The sequence below is a fragment of the Prionailurus bengalensis genome, chromosome B3 (genome assembly GCF_016509475.1).
Source record: "Prionailurus bengalensis isolate Pbe53 chromosome B3, Fcat_Pben_1.1_paternal_pri, whole genome shotgun sequence".
NCBI classification, from domain to species: Eukaryota; Metazoa; Chordata; class Mammalia; order Carnivora; family Felidae; genus Prionailurus; species Prionailurus bengalensis.
Window position 1 is genome coordinate 144,564,283 of NC_057355.1, and position 12,148 is coordinate 144,576,430.

The 12,148-nt window shown below is 53.6% G+C and overlaps 1 protein-coding gene across 1 annotated transcript in view; it reads left to right on the forward strand.

Moving 5' to 3' along the window:
• PPP2R5C (protein phosphatase 2 regulatory subunit B'gamma) overlaps positions 1-12,148 on the forward strand; it is a 129,288-nt gene that overhangs the window by 106,574 nt on the left and 10,566 nt on the right. The window contains 4 exon segments of the mRNA XM_043557041.1: positions 4,287-4,457; positions 5,598-5,725; positions 8,144-8,245; positions 9,717-9,789. Coding sequence (XP_043412976.1) covers positions 4,287-4,457; positions 5,598-5,725; positions 8,144-8,245; positions 9,717-9,789 — 474 coding nt within the window.

Genomic DNA, 12,148 nt, shown 5'->3' on the forward strand with positions numbered 1-12,148 from the left:
GTGGCATCGCGTAGGACGTCCTCAGGGCTCGTGCAGGCCGTGCCTGTGTCGGAACTCCATCCCCAGAACTCTAAGGCCGTGCACTCTCCCTTTCTCCCTTGTGTGGTGTTCATCTGCTCCTCTGTCCGTGGATGCTGGGCTTGCTTCCATCCCTTGTGATAATGCGAGCCGTGTGGCTGTGAACATGGCCGTGCAGGTGTCTGTGCAAGTCCCTGCTCTCAGTCCCGCTGGGCGTGCAGTTCAGAGTGGAATTGCCGGATCAGGCGGGAATCCCGTGTTTAGCCTTGTGAGGGGCCACCAGACTGTCCTCCGCAGCGGCCACGTGGGGTTTCAGGGTCCCACTTTCTCCGTCGTCACCTGTTGTCCCTTCTTTTATTCTAGCACCTAGTGAGTGCATGGTGGTGTCTCTCGCTGGCTTTTTGACTTGCATTCCCCTCTTGACTGGAGACGTTGGGCATCTCTTCCTGCGCCTGCTGGCCACCTGTGGGTCTCGGACAAACGTCTTTAGATCCACCGCCCATTTTTTATTAACTGGCTGTTTTTTATCGTTGAGTAACAAAAGTAAGAAGTACTGAGTGCCAGTTTCAGTGTTTGAATATTCTTTTCAAAGTTACTGGTGGAATAAGAAAGGCAAATGTCATCATTCCGGCATCTTCTCTGTCCCCTTGGCCGTCTTTCACAGTGGTCCCATGAGGCTGTGTTTTATAGTGGAAATGCATGAGGAATCCGTAATGCTCTGTTTGCAAGTTACACGGGCTCCTGATTTTTGCTTTTTCTGAGCTTCTAAACTCCAAACGTGGACACCGTGTGTCACCCACCAACTCAGGAAAAGCCCTTGACATCACCCCCCCAACGCCTGCCCAGCTCCTCTTCCCGGGGCCCCCGCACGCCTCCGCCCCAGCTCTGAGATTCTGGAAGCCCCCAAGGAAAGGCACCAAACTTACCAGACTTCAGTGTCAAACCAGGAGTGTTTCCCCCACTTAGACTAGGGTATCCGCCTTGAGAGAAAACTTGGGAAGCACCAGGGATAAAGCCTCTTCTCCAGTGGTGCCCTGTGCTCAGTTCCTCTGAGTTTGAAGGACGTCTCCAAACTAAAGGGTGAGAACCAGGGGTGCCTGGGTGGCTTAGTCAGTTGAGCGTCCGACTTCAGCTCAGATCACGGTCTCACAGTTGGTGAGTTCAGGCCCCGTGTCGGGCTCTGTGCTGACAGCATGGAGCCTGTTCAGATTCGGTGTCTCCTTCTTTCTCTGCCCCTTCCCCTGTTTGTGCTCCCTCTCTTTCTCTGTCAAAAAAGAATAAACATTAAAAAAAATGAAGGATGAGAACCGTTGCTGGAAAAAGTAATATGGGAACAGATTCTAACACCTGCCTTTTCCTTTTCTGACTCTTCACTGTGTATGTTTCTCGTACTCTTTGGGGGCTAAAGAATCCGCCCGGTCTTGGCTGCGTTTACCCCACACCAGGCCTTTGGTGTGGCACCCCGGACCCCGGCCGGGTCCGTCGCAGCCCAGGTCCCAGTCCTGCTTCAGCAGGCCTCCGTTCTCCTGCGCCCGAGAGCAGTGTGAAGGCTGACAGGGCTCGTGTTTAGTTCCCACTGGTCGAGCTGGTAGAACCTCGCAGGAGTGAGAGCCCTCGACTGCAGCTGATGGGCGGCGGGCTGGCTGCGATTGGGCCCTGACATCTCGGGCACAGAGGAGCTTCGGGCCCCCACATGCCCCAGGATTGCCACCCAGCATCACTTCGTTCCTGGATTCCCTACAGCGCAGACAACATAATGCTGCCTCTCGGCCACAGAAAGCAGGTTTAGTTTTCTTCACGTTGAAAACATTCAGACCCTCGCCTTAGTGAGCGCCTTCCTTTGAAATTCACATATTATGAAAATACAAAGGCTGATCTGTCTTACTTCAGCACTGAAAGTTTGTTGGTAATAAAAAGAACGGGTAAACTCTTGTGAAGGAGCGTGTCCACTCAGCAGCACTAAGGAGGACACGGCACACACATGGGTCTCAGGGTCCTGGACCCAAGGCGCTCCTGAAGCTAATGCGGCCAAGGTCAGGAATGTTTAAAGTATGATACGTTTAAAAGACCTGTGTTGCTCCCGTTTAAGGTCTGGAATTAATCTTTCTACTTGTAAACTGTGTATGGTGCTGAAAAGCTTTCTGGGCACGTCGAACACATACACTGTTATAAGAACGGGAGCTCGGCAGATCGTGGACAGAAGTAAAATCATGTTTTCACGCACCTGTTGCTTTAGGCTACTCGACTTTACTACAGGGTCTGGCGGGAACTCTTTTTCCCTGGTATTCAGGGGAGGGGGCTCCCCAGGCACCAGGCCAGAGCCACTAGATGCACGCCCGGGCTCGCCTGCCCTCCCCAGCCCTGTCCGGAGAGCGGCAGCCTGTTGAGGTTCTGAAGGAAAGTTCGGCGCGTGACGTGCGGAGAGCCGCTTTTGCCTAGATCAGCTTCCCAGGCAGGCCCCTCTTCGCCAAAGCACTGCCAGGCTCCAAAGCCATGGGTACCAGCCATAGGTTGTTCCCAGTAGTGTGAAAAGTAGGTCCAGCGTGGGGCTCTGATTCCAGAAACAGCACCTTTTCCAGAGACATTGAGTAGCTAAACCAGGTGTGTTCTGTGTCCCGTGTATCACTGTATTTTTCCTAATAAAGCTCCATTTGACAAACGTCAAGGAAGAGTGGCTTTGCGAAGTGAGTGACACCTGCTGTGTTCTTAACAGTGGCTCCCTGACTGCTGGTAGATAGCAGGTGCTCAGTAAATGTTCACTGAGTGATTTTGAGCAACAAGTAGGAGAAAAAAATCATTAAATCATCGATTTTTTTTAAGAAATTAATTTTAGAGATCATCATGCTATAAATGTTTAGATCAGACTTCAGAACTAGGAGGATTTTCTTATAAATTTTGGGGTTTTATAAAATGTAATACCATAAAAGATTACCCAGGAGCCTGAATGCCAAAAGCATTAACAGAGCTGTCCTAGCCGGACGTTGTTCGAAGACCCGCCATGTTTTTAGCCACGGTAGCGAGCAGCTGGCCTGCCGAGCTCTGCAGGGGTGTCTGCATAGCTGGTGGAAGCCACCAGCCTCCCCAGACGGGCTGATGTTCACAGTGATTGTCACGGCCGTCCTGATGCTAGGGGCTGGGCCAGCGGTTCCCGAAACGGCCGTGACCGGCAAAGGGCTGCTTGAGAGTGACTGGTTGCTGTCGTACATGGGCAAGCGTGCACGTGTACTTGTGTGCAAATGTTGTGGGTCCTTGTACTATTTTAGAATTAAGGTGGCTCGCCTCTAGAAATATGTATTCTTAATCCTCACCAAGCCAAATCTGATATTTTGGGTGGACGATCTTTACTGGTGTGGTTGCAGGAGGAAATTTGGAAACTAAAGGAGGGAGGTGAAGAAAGGTTGCCCCACAGAAACTCCTTCTACCCGTCTGACTTGGGCAAGGAACACAAGGTCCAGTCCCCACAAACGAGGAAGCTGCCACCATCCGGCTCAACGTGCCTCGAGAGGGCGGGCCGCACAGATGCTCCCTGGTGGGGTCCCATCTGAGGCCGCGCTGCCATGCCGTCCGCGGGTCAGCGCTCAGATGCAAGGTCCTCGCGGCCCCTGGCGGCAGTTATCGGCCCGAGGTCACTGGTCACGCACACAGGGGACAGCAGGGCCCTACCCCGGGTCCCTCCGCAGCCCTGCGTGGCGTGAGCTGGTAACAGCGTCAGCTTACTCCATGTCTCTCTCCTTTGATACATTTTAGCACAGTTTAGTTAGCACAGTCGAAACACCACGTGTACACACGTAGTACATACGTTTACGTATAAATACGCGTAAAAGATCGATTGGAGATAAACGGATTGTGCATATGCACGTGTGTCGCCAACACTCTCAGAACTGGCCGCTTGTGCACCGAACGAATACACGAGCTCATGTGCTCCCTGTTTCTCCATCGTTCTCTCTCTCACCCCTCCTAACTGCTTGTTTTTTAACCTATTTATTCCTAAAAGAACCTACTCCCGTGGCGGTCCAAGAGAGGGGGTCACAGAAATTAAAGTTGCATTTCTTAAGCAAATAAGTTTGACCTGTTTCTCTAATTATATATATAAAAAAAAAAAGTGCTACTTTACTGAATTGCTGTTCCTTCTGTAAGGAACAGAGCAGCACCTTCTTGTGATGCTCTGCTTGCGGGGGGGGGGGGGGACACCCTCATGAAAAACAGAACTCTTAACTCACAGATGCCGGGCATCACGGACGTCACGCCGTGTGTTGTCTCTTCGGTAGGTGGTGATGGCCCTTCTCAAATACTGGCCAAAGACGCACAGTCCGAAAGAAGTCATGTTCTTAAATGAGTTAGAAGAGATCTTAGACGTAATCGAACCATCGGAATTTGTGAAGGTCATGGAACCTCTCTTCCGGCAGCTGGCCAAGTGTGTGTCCAGCCCACACTTCCAGGTACGCAGGGCGGGGGGAAGGGCCTCATGCCCGCGTCCGCGTCGGAGGTGACAGGCTTCAGGGTATCGCAGGTCATACTTGGCTTCTCGTGTAATTGGGAGGTAAACTCCCAGCCTAGCTGTACTTCAGAATAAGATGCTAGGACCTTAATTCTGTCAAACGCACCCCAGCATCTCGACCCCCTCCCTGAAAACATGTTTCTCGCCAAGAGTGATTAGTCCTGGCCCCTCTGTGAACCTGTCTTTATGTTCAGTGTGCCCCAAATGCGTAAAACTTTGCCGTCCACAGCTGAGGGGTGGGCACTTGTAGGTGACATAAAACTCGGCCCCCACAAGCACTTTGTTTCCAACACACACACGTTCTGACTTTTGTCCCCCACCCAGTCCTGTTTGAGGGGCACCCCAGTCACATCCTGCTTTCCTCGGCCCCTTGTGCAGCCTTCCGGGCCTCATTCTGAGGTCGTCCTCGGGGCCCGTGCTTAGCCTGTCTGCCTCCATTGGACATACTGGCCTGTATCACCAGCTCACCGTGAGCAAGGCGGCCCTACCCGCATGCCCGCCCCCGTTCCCGTGCCCTTGCTCACTGGCTGTCCCCACTGGGCTCCTCCTGGCCCTCTTCCAGCCACCGCACCCCCCTCCCCGCACCACCTGACGCCTGCCCTTCCTCCATCAGGGCCCTCCTGGGGATGCATTCTGCCCCACACGTGTCCCCTTCCTAGCTGCTGCGTGCCCCCCGACGTACCCCTTCTGGTAAATTCGTTCTCCCCTCATTGGTCTTCCCCCCCAGAACGGAAGCTCCACTCCCCCTGCTCACTGCTGACACCTCAGAGCCCCGCGCTGGGTAGGGGTGGGCGGAAGGCGTGAGGAAGGAAGGCGGTTGACCCGTGTCCTCAGCGGTAGCCCAGGGTCCGGCGTAAGTGTGTGTTGAGTGAGTGGAGGAAAGAGTGACCGTCTTCCTGCTGTACAAGAAGTCCTCTCCCTTTGGTTGAGGGCTCTTCAGGGTTACGGTCTGGAGCGTTTGGGGTTTGTGGAGATGACTCTCTAACCCAGTGTAATCCGTTGCCTGTTCACAGAGTCGTGGGGAGGGCATTGCTGGATGTTTGTCGCCATGGTCACAACAGCTGTGCCCTCCGTCTTCCAGGTGGCGGAGCGGGCGCTGTATTACTGGAACAATGAGTACATCATGAGTCTAATCAGCGACAACGCGGCCAAGATCCTCCCCATCATGTTCCCGTCCTTGTACCGCAACTCCAAGACCCACTGGAACAAGTGAGCGAGCCGGCCGCCGCCCGCGGGGCCCCGGAAAACTTTGCAAATCTTGCTGATGCCTCAGCCCAATTAAGTCTGAGATAGCAGTTAAAAACCAAAACGTAGATTTGTTTGTCTGTCTGTCTGTTGGGCTCACAGTGAAGTAGGAGCGGGACTGTATCTGTGGCCTTGTCTTCGCTCCTCGCCCCCATTTCGCGCCAACACGGAGGCAGGTTTGTTGGGGCAGCGCCTTCCTGGCCTCGCCGTAGGGACCCCTCCCAAGGAGCTGAAGGCGGCCGCGAAGCCTCACGGGGCGCAGTCCCCGCGGGAGCACGGGGGCCACCCCGAGCCCCGGCCACACTCTCTGGGGACCCCTCCAAGAGAGCACGAGCCACCCGCCTGTGCAAGGGCCGAGCAGCGACTAGAAACACAACCTCGGGAGTCTCGGATTTGCTTCTCTCTCCCTCGTCCTGCCCCTTTAGCAAGGATAGAGACACTGGGCAGCGGTCTTCTGACACCTTGAAGGGAACAGTCAGTGCAGGTTCCCGACTGGTGCTCACGTCACTTACCATTTACGTGACTACGGGCCCCAGGGCTTTGCTGTCGCCTCCTTCTTTCCTTTCGGCCCTTTTTCTATACGATAGTCGTTCAGTCAGATCCGAAAGCAGGGGGCAGAGCCTCCATACCCAGTGCCGCCCCCTTGTTTACAGGTGAGGAGAGCGGGACTCGGGGCGGTGGCCGGTGGCGGCCGGGTCACACTCGCGAGCTGGCGGTCCGGCTCGCAGGGTCTCGCGCACACCCTCCCACCGTCCCGGCTCACGTCCTCGCCCCCTCTCGCTCGGCCACAGTTTCCTCATCTGAGAAACAGAGAATGTTGGCATCCACCTCGGTGGTTTGTGTTGATTCATCAAGAAAATCAGTGCTCACGTGCAGAAAGCACTTGCAGCCACCGTCACCTCCTTGTGAAGTTCATGGAGGTGAGGCTGATAGATGTAGGGTCCCAGGCACCTAACAGGTATCCGGCGAACGTTCGCCGTGGGCACGCGGCTGTAGGGGTCGCAGCCCCAGCCGCCGGGTCCTGGGTGTGTACGGCCCAGCGGACCCCGCCTCAGTATATCGACTTTCGGCAACCTTTTCTATGTCACGTGCATTTCTCATTGCGCTCAGCATGTGACGGAGCGTAGCCCTCGTCCCTGTGTGTCATTTAGTGTGACAGGAGAGTCAGCAGTGACCGCTGACCGGCTGCAAAGCCCTGCCGGTTGCAAAGAAAGACGGGTTATTTCAGGTGTTTCCAAATGCGAGTTGGGTATCATGAAGTGAGTTAAGAAGTAGCTGTGAATCCTGCCACAACCACAAAAGCAGCAGCAGCGGCAGTCACGGCTCGAGGCTTCAGTTTTTCTGCCGTTGCTCACGACGCTGTGGGTTGACCGGGCTCTGCTGGGCAGTTCTTGGTTTGGGGAGGTTTTTTGGTCTTAATTTTTCTTTTTTTTAATTATTTTTGAGAGAGAGAGAAAGCACAAGCAGGGGAGGGGCAGAGAGAGAGGGAGACACAGACTCTGAAACAGGCTCCAGGCTCTGAGCTGCCAGCACAGGGCCCGATGTGGGGCTCGAACCCACAAACTGTGAGATCATGACCTGAGCCGAAGGAAGTCGGACGCTTAACTAACAGCCACCCAGGTGCCCCAGGGCAGTTCTGCTGACCTCACCGCGGTCCCCTTGTGGCTGTCGTCTGATGGCGAGGGGGACTGGCGTCCTCTCCGGACCCCACTGGGTCTCAGAGCAGCGGGGCCTCCCCCCTCTCATGGGTGTCAGAGCCGGGAAGTTAAGTGCCATTAATCTATCCTATGGTAATTTTATATTCTGTCTTCCAGAGCTCTGTTTTGGCATGATTAAAAACTTTTCTGTTCTTAATTAATAAGATTAAAAGGAAACTGACGTTTATGGGAAATAAAGGGTTTCCGTTATTGTCCCCGACACATCCCAGTGGGTTTTAATTACGTATGCTTTCTCAAATGTTTGTTTCTAAGAGAGAAAGGGCGTGAGTGGGGGAGGGACAGAGAGAGAAAATCCAAGCAGGCCCCTGCTGCCAGCACAGAGCCCGACACGGGGCTCAAACTCACACACGGTGAGATCAGGACCTGAGCCGAGATGAAGAGCCGGACGCTTAACCGACGGAGCCACCTAGACGCTCCTGAACTGTATTTTTTCAAGTTTCAACATTTTTTTATTCTGTTTCCAAGGAAGGTGGTTTTTGGCCGCCGTCAGCCAGGACACCGCACCGAGAGGCCTCGGGGCCGGCTGCTCCGTGAGGGGCCGAGTGGCCGCCGCACGGGCTGGGAGGCCGGGGAGGAGGAGGGCTGTGGCCGCGCAGGGCGAGGCGGGGAGGGGTGGAGGGACAGGTGGCATGTTCGAAGCCTGAACAGGAAGTTCTGCTTACAGGACAATACACGGCCTGATCTACAACGCACTGAAGCTCTTCATGGAGATGAACCAGAAACTGTTTGACGACTGTACCCAGCAGTTCAAAGCAGAGAAGCTCAAGTAAGTTGCCCCCTTCCAAAGCTGCTCCCTCGAGGACTTTTTCCTCAGTCCTGAATAGACCTCTTCCGTTGTTTGTCCGGAAAAAGCTCATCAAGTCTCTAAAGCAAAGTCAAGTCTCTCATACTTGGAAAACAAATGAAAACGTGTCGTGTTAGCTCATCTGCAGAGAACTTCTCTGTCCCCCGTTCCCCTCCCCCCCACCCACCCCCGCCCCGTGCTGCCAGTTCAGTTGTCTCTGCAAAATGTGTGTGCGGACCTAACTTTCAGAATTTTTGCTTTTCTCGGGGAACACGTAAAGGCTGTGAGGTATAGTGATTTTTTTAGGTTCACAAGGCAGGAATTTGGATTCTGTCCCATCAGATTTCTGCGAGAGAGCAAGTGCCTATGTCAACAGAGCTTTATTGGGCCCCTTCTGGAGCCTGGCCTGTGTCCTTCACAGAGCCAGGGCCCCACTCTCACGCTTGAAGGGTGTCAGAGTCCAGCGTGGGCTCTGGGCAGATTTTATTCTTTGCTTCCCTGCCACTAGAAGCTGGCTAAGACAGAGAAACGTTGAACGAGTGTAGTTCAAATTACAGGACATTTATGAACAGCCGTCACATTCATTCTGTAGACAGTATGTACATGGTTACCTGCACGCCAGGCCCTGTTTTAGGCTCTGGCAACACAACAGGGCATGAAACAAAAATCCGTGCCCTCGTGGGTAGTGTGGAGAGGGAAGACAGCAAAACACACAGGAGGACGGTGTGTGCAGGGTGTGAGGTGAGGGTCCGCAGAGCAGGGAAGGCGCACGGGCACACGTGCACAGGCCATCTTCCGGGCCCCCCCCAACCCCCCCCCCCCCCGCCCCGGCTGAGCGCCGTGTTCAGACGCGCCACCGGCTCTTCAGAGGGCAAGTATCTTAGCTTTCTGAAAAGGATCTTGCAGCCCATTTTCCAGATTTTAAAAAAAAAAAAAGGTGGGTCCAGGTGGTTAAGTGATTCACCAAAGGTCATGTGGCTCACTGGTGGGGGACTCTGACAGGAACCAGGTCTGAAGACCGTCCCTTTTTAAAGCCCCCCTTGTTGGGACATCGGCTCTTAACCTTGGTGCCTTTACGCTATGGAATGGTCTCACCTTTCATGGCTCTGTGAGCTTTTCTTCAAAATTACATAGGTCTTCTGGAGAAGCAGCAAAACCAGGAAGGACAGAGACCTGAGATGTACTCGTATAAGTCTTCCTAAGAACCCACATGCCTCAACGTGTTAAAATTCTAGCACATCTAGTTGTTAAATCTTCTCCCCTAAGTCTGGCTTGTGTTCTGCATTTCGTTTTCCGTGTTAACCTATATGGTGATCACCACCGTGAAGAATGTGGAGTAGAAACCAGAAAGTGACAGAGGGAAGCAGGTGATTGTGTTGCTGGCCTTGTCATTGTTTCCTCTCTTGAATGTGATCCCTCTCTCTAACGCCAATGACGTTTTACTATTTTTCAGAGAGAAGCTAAAAATGAAAGAACGAGAAGAAGCGTGGGTTAAAATAGAAAATCTAGCCAAAGCAAACCCCCAGGTACTAAAAAGAGTAACGTGAAAACGTCTAGGGTATCTCTTGAATGTTTTTATGAGCTAGGAATGTGGCTGCATCACGGGCAGGGAGGGGGTCGGCTTCACTAACCTTGTATGTGGAAATGTCTGCAATAAAAATACTTCTCAACTTTCGTACAAGTAACTTATTTTGCCCCACCAAGTTTTTACCACAGAATTGACCTTTTTTTCCTCTGCTTTTTCAATAAGATCTAAATCTTAACCAATGTACTGTGGTAAAAAGAAAACCAGGATACAGCGTCTATTTTGGGCCAAGATTAGGATTTGCTTTCTCCTCACCAACGTCATAGATGCTGTAGCTCAAACAATACGTCCCTTTCTTTTTAATATCGAAGTCAGTCCAAAAGAAAGGAACACAGATTTGAAATCGATGAAGTACGGTGTCCGTGTTCTCTTTTCCTAAAACTAGGTTCCTGTACGCTGAGCCTTTTAATCGTTAAAAATTGCCTGACGTCTGCGTGTTAGCAACTAACCCTCTCTCCCGTCCTCGCTAGAAGGTTCCAGCGCACTCTGGCAGGTGCGCACACGCGGCGTGTCTCCCGGAGCAGGCGATGCGGTGGCCCGCACGGCGCCCGCCCTGGGGCTCTGAGGGCGGCTGGGGGTTCTGGGTTGTGTGGTCTTTGGTGTTACGCACGCTGGTCTGGGTGACTGGAGCACTGCCTCACGGGCGGGCCTCCTGGTCACCACGGGGCCGCTTTCCTGAAGATCGTCTGTGCGCCTCTCCACCACAGCAACAGCCCGCTGGCGGTCCTCAGGCTCCCAGAAAAGCTTGTACCTGACAAGAACCCCTCGGTACCCTCAAAATCCCAAAAGGCTCGTTGAGGTGAAGCTAGGTTCCAAGCCATCTGTTTCCTTGGGCCAGAGGCGGGCGTAAATCGTTTACTAAGTCGGTTGTGCGGGATTCGTGGCTCTGTGACATCTCATAAAAAACAGCACGTGATCACGAAGCTAAAAGCGTGTGTTGGTGTAATGTATCGATCGTGTTCTCTTTGATAAAACCGCATTCGAGAGACTTACACCTCAGGAAAGCGGAATGATGTTAAGCGAGGCCTGCCTTCCGCCCTGGAACTACCCCCACGGCCCTTCCCTAACACGGCCGATTCTGTGCTCTGCCACAGAACTGCTCTGTCCACCTGCTGGAACAGAAGGGACGTTGAACGTGAGGCTGGAATACTGACGTTTGTTCCACAACCCCGTGAAAGCCCGGATCCGGGGCAGGTGGAGGTGGAGGTGGAGGGGCCCTGCCTGACGGCCCCGTGCAAAGGGCAGCCAGCCGGGCGTCCCGGTCAGGATCGCCAGACACCCCACCACACACGCACCCAAAACCCACACCTGAAACCAGTCAGAAAGGCTGATTTTTAGCTGTGTCGCCTGGAACATAGAAGTAACCTCGTGGGAAACCGCATCAAGCTTTCACGTTACAAACGAAAAAGAGCGGGTTGGCTGTACAACAAACGCGGCCTCGTTTCGCTGCTGCGCTGTCACCGGTGCGCCTTCCGAAACAGAAATTGCTCTCGCTTCCCTTTTCCTGAGCTGCTCCTGAGTTTTCTTACGTGACACGTTTCCTCCTCTGGGCCGCTCTCTGCTGTGTCCCAGGCAGGCGGCACTGTAAGCGCCCTGGGCTGCACCTGCGGGGAAGGTGGCGTTCTGGGCGCTGTGTGGACCATCTCCCCGTTGAAACCATGTGTGACCCGAGCCCCGTGAGTCCTGTCTGCATGCAGCAGTCCCCGATGATGCAGCGTCTCCAGAAGGAAAATGCCTCACGAGCTAATGTCTCAGAGCTGAAAAGCGGGGCCTCGGGACTTGATTGTCACTTGAGAGAGAGGGCGTCTTGTCTAAATCCTAGTCTCTGCTCGCTGTCTGCAACAGCAACGACAAAAGGTAATAACCCAGTGGACGAAACATCCTGCTTCCCGTTTCCGCCATGAAAGCAGTCGGGTCTTTCAGGCTTTGGCTCTGCATCTCAAATCTGCCTTTTTGAGGAACCGATTTAATAGCTTATTTTTAGGGCGCATCCCCAGCAGGGCACTGTCTGCTCACTGACCTGTATCTGGAGGTCTCCCCGTCTGTCCTGGGCTGGGGGGTCTACGGCGGCTCCTTGGGGGGGGGGGGGGTCTTAATGTCCCGCATCATTTAGGTTTTTTTTAAGTCACGAGATACTGAGGATTTCTAACGTAAATGTGTTTTCCGACTCCGCCAAAGAGGCCAAGTCACAGGTGACTGCTTATTTCTGCCTGACTTTGGCAGGATTCGTGTGCAAGGAAGACAGGCACTCGTGTGAAATCGGGTGCCACCTGCTTCCCTCTGAGAGACGGGCCCCTCGG